This window comes from Alexandromys fortis, unplaced genomic scaffold (assembly GCF_014885135.2).
Source record: "Alexandromys fortis isolate MF-2015 unplaced genomic scaffold, M_Fortis_MF-2015_v1.1 scaffold_42, whole genome shotgun sequence".
NCBI classification, from domain to species: domain Eukaryota; kingdom Metazoa; phylum Chordata; class Mammalia; order Rodentia; family Cricetidae; genus Alexandromys; species Alexandromys fortis.
In genome coordinates, this window is record NW_026067934.1 from 4,003,768 (window position 1) to 4,019,150 (window position 15,383).

The 15,383-nt window shown below is 38.4% G+C and overlaps 1 protein-coding gene across 6 annotated transcripts in view; it reads left to right on the forward strand.

Moving 5' to 3' along the window:
* The window catches only part of Nrxn1 (neurexin 1), a 1,063,094-nt gene that overhangs the window by 872,267 nt on the left and 175,444 nt on the right, over positions 1 to 15,383 (forward strand). For all 6 annotated transcript variants that reach the window (XM_050146062.1, XM_050146063.1, XM_050146064.1 and 3 more), the window contains one exon: positions 13,897 to 14,068. In XM_050146062.1, coding sequence (XP_050002019.1) covers positions 13,897 to 14,068 — 172 coding nt within the window. The remainder of the gene's footprint in view (positions 1 to 13,896; positions 14,069 to 15,383) is intronic.

Here is a 15,383-nt window from a genome sequence, read left to right on the forward strand (position 1 = left end):
CTGAAACTGAGTCAGGAAGCCTCTCTTAGATGAGAGTGCTTGCTTGCTTCTAACAAGCAGAGGAGACCCGAGAAACTGCTGCTACCAAGAAAACATGCTTTACTCTTTCCCAAGCTTTTTCAGGCTTTCTGTGGATTCAGTTGTCCACACGTCTGGGCGCCATCTGTTGAAATATGAGAGCGGAGGGGCTGCGTCCCCAACACCCTGGCCGCTTGGCTAGCTCAGAAGAACCTGGGGCCTTTCATTGTTCATTTCTTCAGCATCACTGTGATGATTTCTTGCCCTGAACTGTCATTTTTAAGCAACTTCTTGGATTAAGTCAGGTCAAATTAGAAATTATATTAAATTCTAGAGTCATTCTTACAAACTCTGGAAATGGCTGATTTCAAATGATGGGCTTAAAATTAAAGAGTTTGAGTAATTTTAATTTTTAAATAGAAAAAAATTTGGAATATTCATGCAAGGAAAGAATTAAAAGAGTGCACAAATAACCTTATTTTTAAGGGAGAGATTGAAGGGAAATGAAAAAGAAAGAAAACAAGACTACATTGAGATTTATAGAACTGATAAAAAAAAGAGTTTAGAATATAAAGTAAAAAGATACTCCAATGTCCTTAATCTATACTTTAAATACTAGAAACTCTATTAAATTAGCTTTGCTATTGTGTCACAAGAAGTAACCAATGGCTCACCTTTTATATTTTATATAACATTTAATGGGTGCCTGTAAGGACTTACTTGTTACAAAACTGGTATCTGTACACCAAATTACTAATTATGGCTCTAGAAGATCTGAGCTGCTAGGAAGTTATCAGTATTTCTTTTTCAGATAGCAAAAATGAAAAAATCTCTTGTTTCCATGCCTATTGCATGTAGGGTGATGTGTGACAGCTGTGGTGTTGCAGAGCTATCCTGACTCGTCCAGAAGTCAGGGTATACTCAGAGCCTCAATAGGACAGCTCTCGAGGCTGGAGCCACAGTAGGACAACTCAGCCCTGGAGGACAGCTGTCCTGACTATTGGGAAGCCAGGCTACCTGAAGCTTGCATGCGGTGAGGGATGGTCTCGTGGCAGGATATAGTGATCCTGCTCTTCTCCTGGAGACTGCTACTGCTCCTCGGGCAGCTCTGTGAAAAGTTGTTCATTTTTTCTGCCTGGCCTCGCTCTGAGCATTCCTAGCTAAGTTCTTGTGTTCTGCTCCACCTTTCTGAGGTCCCCTAGGGAGTATCTCCACAAGGTTTTTCAGCTCAATACCCTAAGGGACATTCCAGGTCCCAGCCAGGTTCTTCTGGTCTGCAGAGGGTGTGTGTGTGTGTGTGTGTGTGTGTGTGTGTGTGTGTGTATGAAGGTTGTCACACAATACTCTTTTGAGAAAGAGATTTATTTGGGGAGGAGGAGACCAGGAAAGTGGTTGCCCCTGCTGCCAGGGATGGATTCCAGAGAGGCATATTTAGGGCTTCTTAGGGCCAGAGTTTTCCCAGGGAGAAGAAGGATTGGTTAGCTTTTCTCTGCTCAGGGATTGGCCAGTTTAGTGGGTCAGAGGCAGATATGGCTCTGACTTTATGGTCAAACTATTTCACTGACTCTGCTTCTAGGGACAAAGTGTGTGTGTGTGTGTGGGGGGGGTGATACTAATTTCAGAGCCAAGGTACATGTCTTTAGTCCTGGGTTCTGGGATAAAGATGTTTCTTTTCTAGACCCAAGTGTCAGATCCAAGGTGTGTTTCTTTCACTGACTCTGTGTTCGGAGTCAGGGTGCTCAGTGATTGGTTGGTTTCCTGCTCGAGTTGTCCCTTTTACCCTACATTGTAGACATGTTTTATTTAGTCAAAACCCTATGGCTGATTTTATTATGAAATATTTTCTTGGATAGTTTGGAAATTTGAATGATCTTTTTAGGTGATAGCCATTGCTAAAAGTTATTTCTTGAGCTAATTTTTGGAAGACGTGAAAAACTCATCCAGTGCTTTCTTTCAGACAGGGTTTCTAAGGTGGAGCCTGTATGGTGGACTCAGGCGCCATCTTCAGATAAAAGGGATCTCCGGAGAAACAAGTTAACAAGACAGTCTCCCTCACAAAGAAACTAAACATGATACATTAGCTTTGAAATATCAGCATAGAATGATGAATCATATTTTGACATTGTAGAAGTAAATGACTTTTGGAAAACGCAGCGAGTCCCTGTTGATTCAGAATCCTTTATTTTTTTTTTTTAATATTTATTTATTTATTATGTATACAATATTCTTTCTGTATGCCTGAAGGCCAGAAGAGGGCACCAGACCTCCCTACAGATGGTTGTGAGCCACCATGTGGTTGCTGGGAATTGAACTCAGGACCTTTGGAAGAGCAGGCAATGCTCTTAACCACTGAGCCATCTCTCCAGCCCCAGAATCCTTTATATATTACATTTTATAAAGCACACTGATGAATGACACTTCGGGACAAACAATCAGATGAATGTCAGAACACATACTGTTAAGCTCCGTATCTATATCAACAATTCCATACACTTAGATTGGAATCTTTTAAAAATATGCACAGCTATCATTTCCCACTTAACTTTGTTTATTCAAATAATATATTTTAGCTTTTATGCACAATTCCATAACCTAGTTTTACTTCATAGACAGACTCTTTCGGCTCCAACTTTCCTCTGTTCATATGTAATTTATGTATCTTTATCTATGTGAAAAGTCTAGATAATGGTATTTGTATCTTCATTTACCCATCTAAACTTCCATCTTTCTGCTCACATATTCGCCCTTCTTGGGACCAGTGCAAATGCTGTTTCTCTGCCTGGAAAACCTGTCTGTTCAGTATTGGGTCTTTCTCATCTTTTTAATGCCTCCGAGAGCCTGCTCTGGAAGGCATCCTGCTCTTTTCCTTAGTGACATCTGCCATGTGCTATATGCTAATATAAGTCTTATTACATAAAGGGATTATGTGAGGTGTAAATTTATTAAGGTAGCAATACCATCTGCTGTGCTAGCTACATTTTACCTGGAATGTACAGAATACCAGAGAATATCACATAGTTTGTTTAGAATTTTTGAATAAGTAAATAAGTAAATCAAAGTTGATAAGTACTAAATTTTATGTGTTAGAGTGGCTCCATAATTTTGTTACTTATAGCAACCCCCCCTGCCGCTATATATAAAGAGAAACTAATGTATATCAATTCAAACCACAACATACACTTTATGTTACTTGATCTTTTTCCTTTGCAGCTCTTAAAATTCATTCTTTATTCTGTATGTTTTGTGTTTTTGATTATTATATGGTGAGGGGACTTTTTTGGGGGGGCAGTCTATTTGGTTTTCTGTGAGCTTCTTGCACCTGCATAGGAAACCCTGTTGTGTCTGTTACACACAGAAGCATAGATCTGCTTGTATGATGCTGTGGGAATTACAACTTTCCACACTATGAGTAACAGAGCCTTGCAGATTCTGTATGAAACAGTGTGGAGAGGCATTTCTAGGCCCACATGCATACATTTCCTTTTTTAAAAAATGTCAAGCAAGTAGTCCTGGAGCAGAAGTCAATTAAGGAAGGAAAAGGAAGGAGAAAGGAAACAATGTCATCTGTTTTCTTGGAGCACATTTCATGCTAGGGCTGGAGATAACCACAATAGCATCATAAAGAATTCAGGCCTGCGGGGAAGCATTGCATGGCTATTACATCTTGCTTGTAAATCACAGTTTACAACAGTGATGTAAACTACAAAGTAATTTTTTTAAATTAATTAATTTATTTATTATTTTTTGTTTATTTATTTTGTTATTTTTTTTTCAAAGTAATTCTAGCACTACAAGTTACCCTATTTCAGTACCAGCTGAGGCATCCAGATAATTCATTAGATACTTCATCCGTGTTCATGGCTTTTTAAGATTTAAAAAAAAATTTCAAAAGTTAATTTTGGTTTTACCTATAACCTACTCACTATGGTCACATTTCCACGTAGAGGCTTACAATTACCTTCTAAAGATGTTTTGTCTGTTTGTCTGAGACACCTGCTTTGAGCTATGGAGATGCAGAACATTCGAGTCAGACTAATTACAATCCGTGCTCCACAGAAATGATAGTCCTGGGACACAAGTAAATGAAATCCACAAATAATCCAAAACCTCCTTGACAGAAGAACTTTTTACCTAGAAGTGACAACATCTTGGAGAATTGATAGAACAGCCTCTCCCTGGCCAGTTCCTGGTGTAGGTTAATAGCAAGCTGTGTAATGGCCCAAAGACACAGAAGCAGGAAAAACAAAGGTTATGGCTTTAATCAGTACCTGAAGCACAATGTTTGTTGTATATAGTTCCCTGAATGACCATACAATGTGAACAGCACAAATTTACCATTCAGCCAAAGGTTGCTTTATTTTCTTCTTAAAGCAACAGTTACTGAAAACAAAACAAAACAAAGTAAAAAAAAAAAAAAATCCACATGTAATGAGCTACTGTTTTGATAAAGCTCAAGCTGGGGTTATGTCTTAATGTCATTGAAACTGGTGTATGACTTCAAGTAGACCGATGAGAAATTAAGAATTCTGTGGGCCAGAGACAGCTGACCTGAGGTGTGTGCACTCATGGACTCTGGGAGCAGGCATGAGACTGACCTAGGCCGTCTGCACCGGGTGACAGTTGTGTAGCTTGGTATTTGTGGGGAGTCTTGCAGTGAGACCAGGACCTATCCCTGGCACATGAGCTGGCTCTTTGGAAGCTATTCCCTATAGTGAGATGCCTTGCCCAGCCTTGATGCAAGGGGAAGGAGCTTGGTCCTGCCTCACCTTGATATACCAGACTTTATTGACTCCCATGGGAGGCCTTATCCCTTCTGAATGAAGATAAAGAAAAAGTGGATTGGGGAGAGAGGTAGAAAGGAGGTGGGGAGAGGGTACAGGAGGAGAGGAGGAAGGGGAAACTGTGGTTGATCTGTAAATTTAATTTATTGAAAGAATTGTGAGGACATCAAGCTAAGAGCCACTTTTTTCCCCATTTCTTTCTGCTCTGCGATTATCTGGAGAAGAGAGACTTTATAAGCAATGTTTTACACATTTACAGATCCCTTTTACACTTTGTAGTGTTTAGTGCTTCAGCAGGCAGATGGGATGTATTGAAGAAATTACTGGTTTTCCAGAGGATACCAGCTTCATCCCCCAGCTGTGCTGATATCACGCCCAGGGGAGTTATTCACACTACTGGGAAATACCATAAAACAGTCTTGACTTCTGAATCCATGGCCACACTGTAAACCTTCAAAACTGTACCACAGGCAAAAAGAATAACCCAAAACTGGCTTAACAAATGATACCGGGAAGATCTCAAAATGCAAACACTATAATTATTGATCTAGTATTATTGTCTTGCAATAGTTAAGGGAGCCAAGATTTTCATGTGCCTTGTCTAGTGGAGAGAAAATATGAATGTGATAGGTAGGTCTGGAATCCAGCAGTAGCGATGGTGCTGTCACTTTGTAAATAAGCTAAGAGCCCTTGGTCAGCATACTGAAGGCAGAGAGTTGGTCAGTAGTCTATGTGGTTTATAGCTTACTTAAATATTATGTATGAAAGAGTTTGGGGGAACTCCAAATGTGAAAGGAGTCTATTATTGCTTTGAAGGACATAGTTACCAACCCACCACCATTTTTATAAACCTAAGCTTTTCTTTTCTTTTTTTTTTTTTTTTTTTTTGACACTATAGAAGAAAAGGCAAGGACATAAAAAAATTAACATGTAAACTTTGGAAGGAGGACTGTTGCAGGTTTTCAACAAAGTTTGATTAAGTGCTCTTAAGACCAGGAGATGATGATATACCCCTATGGTGGTATCATCAGACTCACGGTCAAATATTCATGGAGTCAGTGCAGGTGCAGAATTCTGGAGAATACCAACATAAAATAGAAAATATGTCGTCCTCAACAAAAGTCAAATGGGCAAATAAATATGCTGTGTCTTAAAGGGCATTGCTCTTACATGAGGTCTTTCTATGCTACATCGCCCTAGACCTCATCCACCCTCTGTCCTGTTTTGTGTAGTACTAGGGGATGCATTTGTCAGCTCTGAGCAGGAAATTTTCTTGTGGTTCAGTCTCTATTGGAGTCTCTGGTTTTATGTTCTTCCTGGAGCAAGGACACGCTAATGCTATTCTTTTCTAAGATGATCAGATTGCAGTATCCATCCCTATCAGCTATGAAACCTGGGGCAGTGTGTTTGAGCTCTTTGAGGAGATACGTTCATGTATTCTGTGAGATTCAGATATGTTGACAGGAGATGCACTGTGTATACATGCAGACATGCAGCTCAATATGTAGGATCCAGTAAGCATTCTAATATACAGAAGGTGGGAAAATGGAGGGAATCTATGTACGCAGGTATGTTTGCATTGGCTGTTATAGTTGCCTCCCATGTGGACTGATTCTACCCGCACAGTGGTGATTGGGGGGGGGATCTTGAGATTCTTTAGCCCTGTGCCCTCAGAGCACTTGGTTCTTCACAGACAATCTTTCAGCTCTTTGATAATAATTTATTATTTGCCTCATAATTTATTTTCTCAAGTGTATAGTAATACAAAAAGCATGTAAATAATCCACCATTTTGTCCTCACACATAGGGTGACTGTCAATATTCAGTTTTATGTGTTCACAGAATGATTAGAGAGACAGCCTATTCAGTGTTTCGAAAGGGCAGTGCAGTGAGAAGTTTTTGACGTAGTAGTGAGAATTAGGGGTACAGAGGAATTTACTAAAATAGAAACTGAAGCTATGTATTGACATTATGGGTCATCTGGATTGATAATAGTCTTTACCAGCCGGTGGTAGGTCCCCGACTTAGGAAGCTATAAGGACCCAATGAGCACACTTCAGTTCATTTCTTTTGAGGAGGGAGAACAGATGGCTCTCTGACAGTCCCTGCAGAGTTGCTATGTCAGCAATGGTGACTATGGCCCCATAGACTGCATTGTGCCATAGAACATTGGCTCCCTGTTAAGCATTAGTCTCTGGAGTTAGAAGGCATAGCATTCTGCCTGGTGTATGATGTGTGTCCTTGTAGATATGTATCCCGAGAATCACCCTGCAGTCTAAGTGAGTCCGGTCATCGGGTGCACATGAGTGCCTTGCCTCATTCTGCCCATAGTCCTGGAGCATGAGCTCAGTGCATGGCCGAGTCTCACAGAACATATATAGGCTCTCCACTAAGCTGCATACTTCCCAGGGCTGGTCTCTTTCCTGTTGGTCATTAAGGCAAGGAAGCATGCTAAACAAAATATTGAAAACGGGCTATTTTTAATTTTATTAGTTTCTTCCTGGACACAGCTGAGATAAACACAAAACAAGGTAAAGGAGTGAAAGCTGTGCTTTGATGTGGGATCTTTGGAGTCTTATGCAGAGTACCTATGTGCCATATAGAAAGCCAGAATTTTTTGTGTACATTGCATCTCTCCTATATTGTATGCAGGTAGATTAGACTATATCTGAATGAAGAACATATAAAAATTTTATTTAAAGAATGCTCTGGAATATCATTAAATATCAATCTTGGTTCAAACATATTTTCAAATGAATATAATTTCACAATGGAATTGGTTAGTGCAATCCCACTTGCTAGAACCTTCAAGTACCTAACCAGTATCATATTTCATGACGGTTCCTTTTAGCATGGCTTAATATTATAATCCTTATTCAGAAATGAACTTTCATGAAAAAAATCAGTAATTACCTTTGTCACTATTTATTTAATGAATGCACAGGAAGATTTCATTAAATTATAAATGCCTCATTACTGATGTTCTTAGAATAGATTCTCAAAATTATGGTATGAGGCAGTTATTCATTCCAAGCAAGATATAATACAGAGAGATCAGTACATGTCCGCTGAAATAACTGCTGGTTTTGCTAATGCAATATTCATGAGACTTTGCCAAGACAATCACATTTAATCCCAGGGAATACGGATTTGAAATGAATTCTTTTAAACTGTAATTATCTATTGGCAAGAAAGTTCAGCAAGTTTTATTTTTTTATATAATTGAAATAACTTTCTCTCCTGCCAATATGAGCTGGGTTTGGAACATATTTACAGCTCTGGAGGGAAGTAAATATGGAATTCACAAAATAGTCTTCATCATAGTATTTTATAGTTCACTATATTAAATGTCTTTTCACAGGACGGATGCCCCATTAGCTATCATATATATTTAATTGCTTTCCAAGGCCTTTCCATAGAGGAGATAGTGAGCAGTGGTGGGCATTGCTTGGACCAACTCCGGTGATGTTAGCTTTGGACTAGTTATGTCACAGAGTTTGAATTCACGATATGTTAAAGCGACTCAGAGTTGAGGCAGCATATTGCATATCCAAGAACAGATGGGCATTGTTTAATAACCAGGACCTCTCCAAGCATCACTGACCCTCATGTTTCATAATTATTTATTTAATATAGGGAATTAATCAAAATTGTGAAATATGGCCATTTCCATATCCTAGGAAATAAGTGTTTTTGTGTTGTACATTGCAGAAGTTCAGGATAAATTGAAAGCACTTACATCTGTGAATTGGGGACATCATGTTTATGACTTATTTTATTGCTGTGTGTAAGTGTGCTACATGTGTGTGAGTACCAAAGTGGGCTCTAACCTTGTATCAGATCTCCAGGAGCAGAGTTTTAGATGGTTATACACAGGCTGACATAGGTACTAGGCGCTGAACTTAGACTTTTGGAGGAGCAGCAAGTGCTTTTATTCTTAATGCAATCTCTCCAGCAACTGTGTAATTTTTAAAGCTTTAGCATGAAGATACCTCTGTTCACAAACTCGGTCCTCCTAAATGGAAGTTTGCGGAGAACAGACTATCGTGGTCATCTTAGAGCAGCTTGGAAAGTTGAGCAGTATTTTCTTCTGTGCCTTCTGTTATAAGAAAGACATTTACACGGGAAAGAATCCCAAACAACTGTTTAACTCTGGGTTAACAAATATCATCATGTTCTTATTAAAGCTGAAAAATCTGCATTCTGGGACAGAGCTCACATATAAACCTGTCCTGGAGGATTTTAATCCCATTTCCCAGGAAGTCCAGGAAGGGTCTTGCCAGTTCTTTGGCTCTTCCTAGATAGCAAATGTCATCTGTTCACTCTTAGCTAATAAAAGTAACTACAGCTCGTTGACCTGTAGTAGTACATACTTGTTCCCTTAAAACTGCCCAGTGATGTCTGTTTTGGCCACACTGAGAGTACACATTTCTGGGAGATGAAAATTGCCTCCTCTTGTTTCTATGATTAATTTTTCTTCCTTCATGCATCCTCCAGGGTTGAGGCAGAAGGAACAGGAAGGGATAATGAACAGAAGGAGTCTCTCTAGGCTAATGCTATGGTATCAGTGTAGCTTAGGGTATTCCCCTGAGTTCTTGTAGAGTACTTTTGTTAAGAGCTCTCTCACCCATACCGTCAAAAATCTGTCACCTAAGAGGCTGAAAAAGTGGCTGAGTATGTGAAGGCCACTAAGGCCAATGACCTGAGTTTTTTCCTTAGAATCTATGCTGTTGAAAAACAGAACCAACTCCTTTAAGCTGACCTTTGACTTCTACATGAGCCACTTGACATATGGGCATGCATTTGCTCATGAAGACACATTCATATAATCAGCAACTTCTCATTTATTATGTTTGAAATTGAAATATGATTCCATCATTTTATTCTTTCCCTTTGTTCCCTCTAACCATTTTCATGGCCAGCCCAGCCCACTACTACTCCTCAAATTCAGTTTCCTTTCATTAATTCTTCTATGTTCCTACATATATAAATATACCTTATTCAGTCTGTTTAGTGTTCGTTGTATGTATCTGATTTCAATGACTGACCAATTGGCTTTATATAAGTAATTAGGGACTCATCCATGAAAAAAATGAATGGAAAAATTAAATTCTCCCCCTTTTAGCATTCCTTAGTTGCTTGTTTTTTTTTTTTTCTATGATTGAGAATCCATGAGATTTCCCCCTTCTTTGTTAGCATGACTATATTGGTATTGTACTTATTTAGGTCTTTTTCAGGCAGCCATATTGTTGAGATATCATGGATGAAGCTTCCTTGCCATTTCTAGGGGACACAACCTAAATCAGATTTCCTGGTCCTCTGATTCCTACAACCTGTGTGCTCCCACTTCTACAATATGCCCTGAGCTTTGCGTGCAGGAGTTGTGTCATAGATGTATCCATTGGTGCTCTGCCCCACAATCATATGTTCTTTGTATTTTGACCTGTTATTTATTTATTTATTTATTTATTTATTTATTTATTTATTTTTTGTAATGGTCTCCACCTCTTGAAAAAAGAAGTTTCTTGAATAAGGATTGAGAGCTACAATTACTTGTGGATATAACAATAAGTATTTAGAATGCAGTTGGGTGTGATGCTAATTTAGCAAAGTAGAGGTATGAGGATCTCCTCTAAGAACCTGGACATTTGGATTGCTTTCTAGTAACAGGAACATCATCTGTATACTGCTATTTCTCCTATCCAGACCCTCTCCCATATCATGGTCCCCACTTCCTTTTCTGATTTCTGTGATCATTACTCAAGGTTATATATTCGGATCTGGAGATTTGGAGCTAGGAACTGGTAATGAGAGAGAACATGGGGCAATTGTTTATCTGGATGTAGGTTATGTCACTCAGTATGATGTTTTCTAGTGCCACCTATTGACTTATAAGTTTCATGATTTTATTTCTCTTTGCAGATGAATAATATTCCGTTGTGTACATCTGTCACATTCTCATTATTCAGTGTCAAAGGACATTGGGTTCATTTCTGAGCTGTTGTAAATAGAGAAGCATTGACCATTGCTAAGGAAGTCTCTATGGAGTCTGTTGAGTGCTTTGGGTATATGCCAAAAAATGGTATAGCCTTGTTATATAGGAATTATTTTAAATCCCTCTTTTAAATAAATGAAAATTAAATGATACCTTACCTAAAACACCACAGAGGTGGATAAATGCACCTCCTTCAGACACTCATTAAGTTTTCCTGCCTCAGGCATTGAGCATCCTTTCTCTGGGTCCATGGACTTTGTCTTGTGTTCCCTTCACCGTCCATTCCCACCCTTTCAGAGGTCTCCCTAAACAGGCCACTACACACTTCTGCTCCAATTCTCTTGTCTCTGATCCACTCATGTGGCCTCTGTCCTAATCAGCTCAGGCACTCGTCACCTGGTGCTTGGCTATCTCTTTGTTCGGGTGTAACCAAATCCTGGTTTTCTGATTGCTTCAACCAAATTGCAGAAGGCACAAATGAAGTCATCTGAGATACTCCAGTAAGGTCCCTTTCTGCGGCACACAGGAGAAGCAAAGTGTAACCGTGGTAGGAAAATCAACTCCCAGGCCAACTCTCTCCCAGAATCTCTGTCCAATCACTAGACTCATCTTGCTCTTGGCCTTTCCTCCCTCTTCTGCTGAACTGAATTTGGTGCATCAGAATCAGTTCTTAATACGCTCTCTCTTTCACACACTTGTCTTGAGAATTTTACAGTTAATTTTGTAACATAGCAAAACAATTTCCTAAGCTTATTTTAGTCAACTCAAATGCTTGGCTAAAATGTAATCAAAAGGACTAATGTATTATTACAATAGCATATCAGTTACATACTATGAATTATTAAGTTATTTTAAGCATACAATTCTTGATATATGACTACGAACTTCAAATAATAATTGAAGGCCCCATTGTATTTCTACAATAACAGGGAGATAAAAATCAGTAGTCAGGTACAGATGGACTTACCGACTCATTTTTTTTTCTAGAGCTGTAATGAGCCAATACACCTAAATTCAGCAAGTGTAATGTAGAGCATGGACCCTGGAGACAAAAGTCTGGGGTGGAATCTCAGCTTTCCTTGTCTTAACGTGTGGCATTAGCTAGTACTTAAGATCCTGCATATGTGTTTAGCCCTTAAGAAGAGAAAGTAGCTAGAAACATTTTAAGAGTTGCATGACCTGTTCATATAGAGTTTACCTTTGGGCTGATTTCTATTCTCTGCTATATTTTTCACTAGTCTTTTAAATACATGTCAAGGCATGTGCCTTAAAATGGCAAGGCATTTCAGTATCTGTGGAATAATTCAAGTTTCAAACAAGAGATATCTAATAAAATGGAAATTTTATTGAAAGTTTCTGGAAATTTTTCAGTTTTAATTGTTTTTACCCTAGATATTTTGGTGAGCGCTTGTTGTTTCATCGGTTTATCAAATTCCTATCAGCTCATTTTAATAAAATACTTAGTGAAGTATTTATGCATTCTTAATAGACTTAAATAAACACAAATATGTTTAAGTAAAAACATGTATACAATCTTAACACATATGAGATAAATTCAGAGGAAGTTATAAGAACCTCATTTAAGTGATATAATGTTGTCTGTGATTAACAAATACATGGACATTATTTTTTAAAATGTGCTGGGAAGTGTTCCAGGTAGGTTACTTTTGCTCCAGTGGATAACCATAGCTACCATATGTAGATGAATAGAACTAATTAGACCCTTGGGTTTTTAAAAATATAAATAAGAAGACATAAGTTTGGGTGGAGAGAAATTGGGGAGGGAGAAAATTGGAAAAAAAAGTAGGTGAGGAAGCAGGAGAGAGTAAGATCAAAGTCCCTTCATTGTTTATATGTATAGAATTCTCAAAGAATAAATAAATAATGAAAAATTTACATTAGGCCATGAGCTGATGGTGTCATCTTGCTGCCTAGTTTAATTAGTGAGAACCCAGAAAAGTCTAAAGTTATGTGGTCCAAACCTTCAGGCTTCTCATTTATGATTTTAAAATTTCTACAGGGATGCTTGGCTGTGTGTCCTGTAGAACCCTCTTTCCCCATGTCACTTCTCTCAACTAAGGCTTTATGAAAAGCATGCCACAGACATCATAAGTTGATGTACTCTAACGAGGGCCTGCAGCGCAGGTATCCTGGGCTACTGATTAAATGAAAAGTCCACATACTTTCAAAATCAGTTCAGCTCATGGTTGGGTTGACAGCCCTGCTTTTGGAGAATGCTTCTCCAAGGCTGATGACAGAGGCACATGTTTCTCTTGGTGACATTCTGAAGTCAACAGCCACAACTTTCCACTTAGGATTATTTTAATATTACTTTACATAATTCAGAGAGAGAGAGAGAGAGAGAGAGAGAGAGAGAGAGAGAGAGAGAGAGAGAATTGTGCTAGCTCCATTTTAGCTAAGATGTAACCTAAAAATGAGGTAATCAGACTTTTGTCCCAGCTTGTCTTTACTAAGTTGTGTGTCTTTGAACAAGATGCTGCAGCTTCATGTCAAGTTTCATTATCTTCTAGATAAAGGCAAATGGGTATGTTTTAAACTGCTAACATCTGGATGGTTTGATAACTAATGACTAAGAAATCATTTTAGTGAATGCCTCTTTCTCTGCCCATCCCTGTTTCGGAGATGTCTTGTATGGTGAGCATCTGTCATTTGGCTCTAAACAGATCTCATTGCTCTGATTTCACTGATTATAAGAACCTCATTGAAAGGGAGGGTTTCAAGTCTTGTTTTTCTTCTGAAATTAGAAGATTAGATTAAAGGAGCTGTGTCAGAGAACATAAGAGTGTATGCTCTAATGCCAGCAGCTGTGCACCTTCTCAGTGGCAACACCCAGGAAGGAAGCTGTTCAATGCCCTTGCAAGTGTGTCTTTCAGAATATCAATTATCCATGAAAGAGATGTCTCAGATTTACCCAAATGTCAAGATCTTGCTTCTATTGCATGCAGTTTTTCAGAAATAAAATCAGAGAAATGCAGCTGTTGTCCAAAGCATATTCTTGAACAACACCTGTTACATAAATTCTTATCAAATGCTGACTAATCAATTGATTTAATAAGACCTTATCCTCGTCCTTCCTAACAGCACCAAGGAAAAATTGGAGTAAAGTTTAATGTTGGGACAGACGACATCGCCATAGAAGAATCCAATGCAATCATTAATGATGGAAAATACCATGTAGTGCGTTTCACGAGGAGTGGAGGCAATGCCACTTTACAGGTGGACAGCTGGCCAGTCATCGAGCGCTACCCTGCAGGTAAGCAAGGTTTATGGACCTGTGGACAATTTTGTGAAAAACAACTGGAAAAGCAAGGCAATGTTTGCGTCCGTTTCTTAAAATTGTGGTTTTTCTGAGAAACCATAAAGTATTAATTAGACTTTAGAGTCATGTCAATGTAATGCTGTCCTAAACTGTTCTTGCTACCATGTACAAACAGCATTTTTAGATGAACTTGAAGCCACACGTTACCGCTTTTAAAATCCAGAGCATCAATGCAACAGAAAAATGAGCACATAAAAAGCACAATCTGTCAAAGCTTTTTACGAAATTCTTGCGTTTGAACAACAACAACAACAACAAAAAAAGGCTTTGTCAAAAGTAACAGTTAAAATTTCCATCCAAGGGAAAGAATATTATAACACTTTTTTTTTTTTTTGAGAGCAAAGCTGTTTCTTTAACAGTGGCACACAACAGAGACTCATGAAACAGGCAAGAAGAGCAGGAGGCAGGCAGAGATCCAGCTTGGAATGAGATGACAAGAAACACAATTACAGGAATCATGGTACCACAGGTGTAAAGCTATGAGTAAAGGGAGTTCATTTCATTTTCATATAACCATAGTGATTCATAAGACTTCGGAGGTGATAGTGCTACTCAGTTGAAGTCTGCAAAATATTCCTTTTTAAACAGCACACAACTTATCACATAGTATAAATAAAAATATAAAACCAACTAATATTTTACACAATAAAACTAATAATAAGAGTAAGTGCAGAAGGAACACCTCTGTTGAAATTATTCACTTATTGGAATAATTTTATTAATTAATTATTAGTTAAGTAATTTATTAGTTAAATACTATTTTTCTCTGGAACTAACCCATATCAAAGAGATGAAATATCTTTGGCACTTTTCTGAGCTTTTTCTGAATTATATCAATCTCTACTTTCAGAGTTCAGTCCTAATCTCTTCTGCTTTGCAAATGCTTGAGGAGTTAAATTAATAAACTAACCTCTTTATGACAAAATGTAAAATTAAGAAAAATGAATCATGCATCTGGAAGTTGTTGTAATACTGTCAAGTAGGAAGCATTCAGTGAGTGTTTACCAAGTTGGTATTCTGGAAAACATCAAGAGCATTTTGGCCTACATAGTGAGCTCCAGGATAGCCAAAGCTACATAGAGAGGCCATAAATCAAATGAAAGAAAGAAAAAGAGAGAGAGGAGAGAGCAGGAGGGAGGGAAAGAAAAGAAGAGAAGAGAAGAAAGGAAAGAAGGGAGGGAGAGAGGGAAGGAGGGAGGGAAGGAGGGGAAATGAAGGGAAGGGAAGAAGGGAAGGGGAAGGAAAGAAA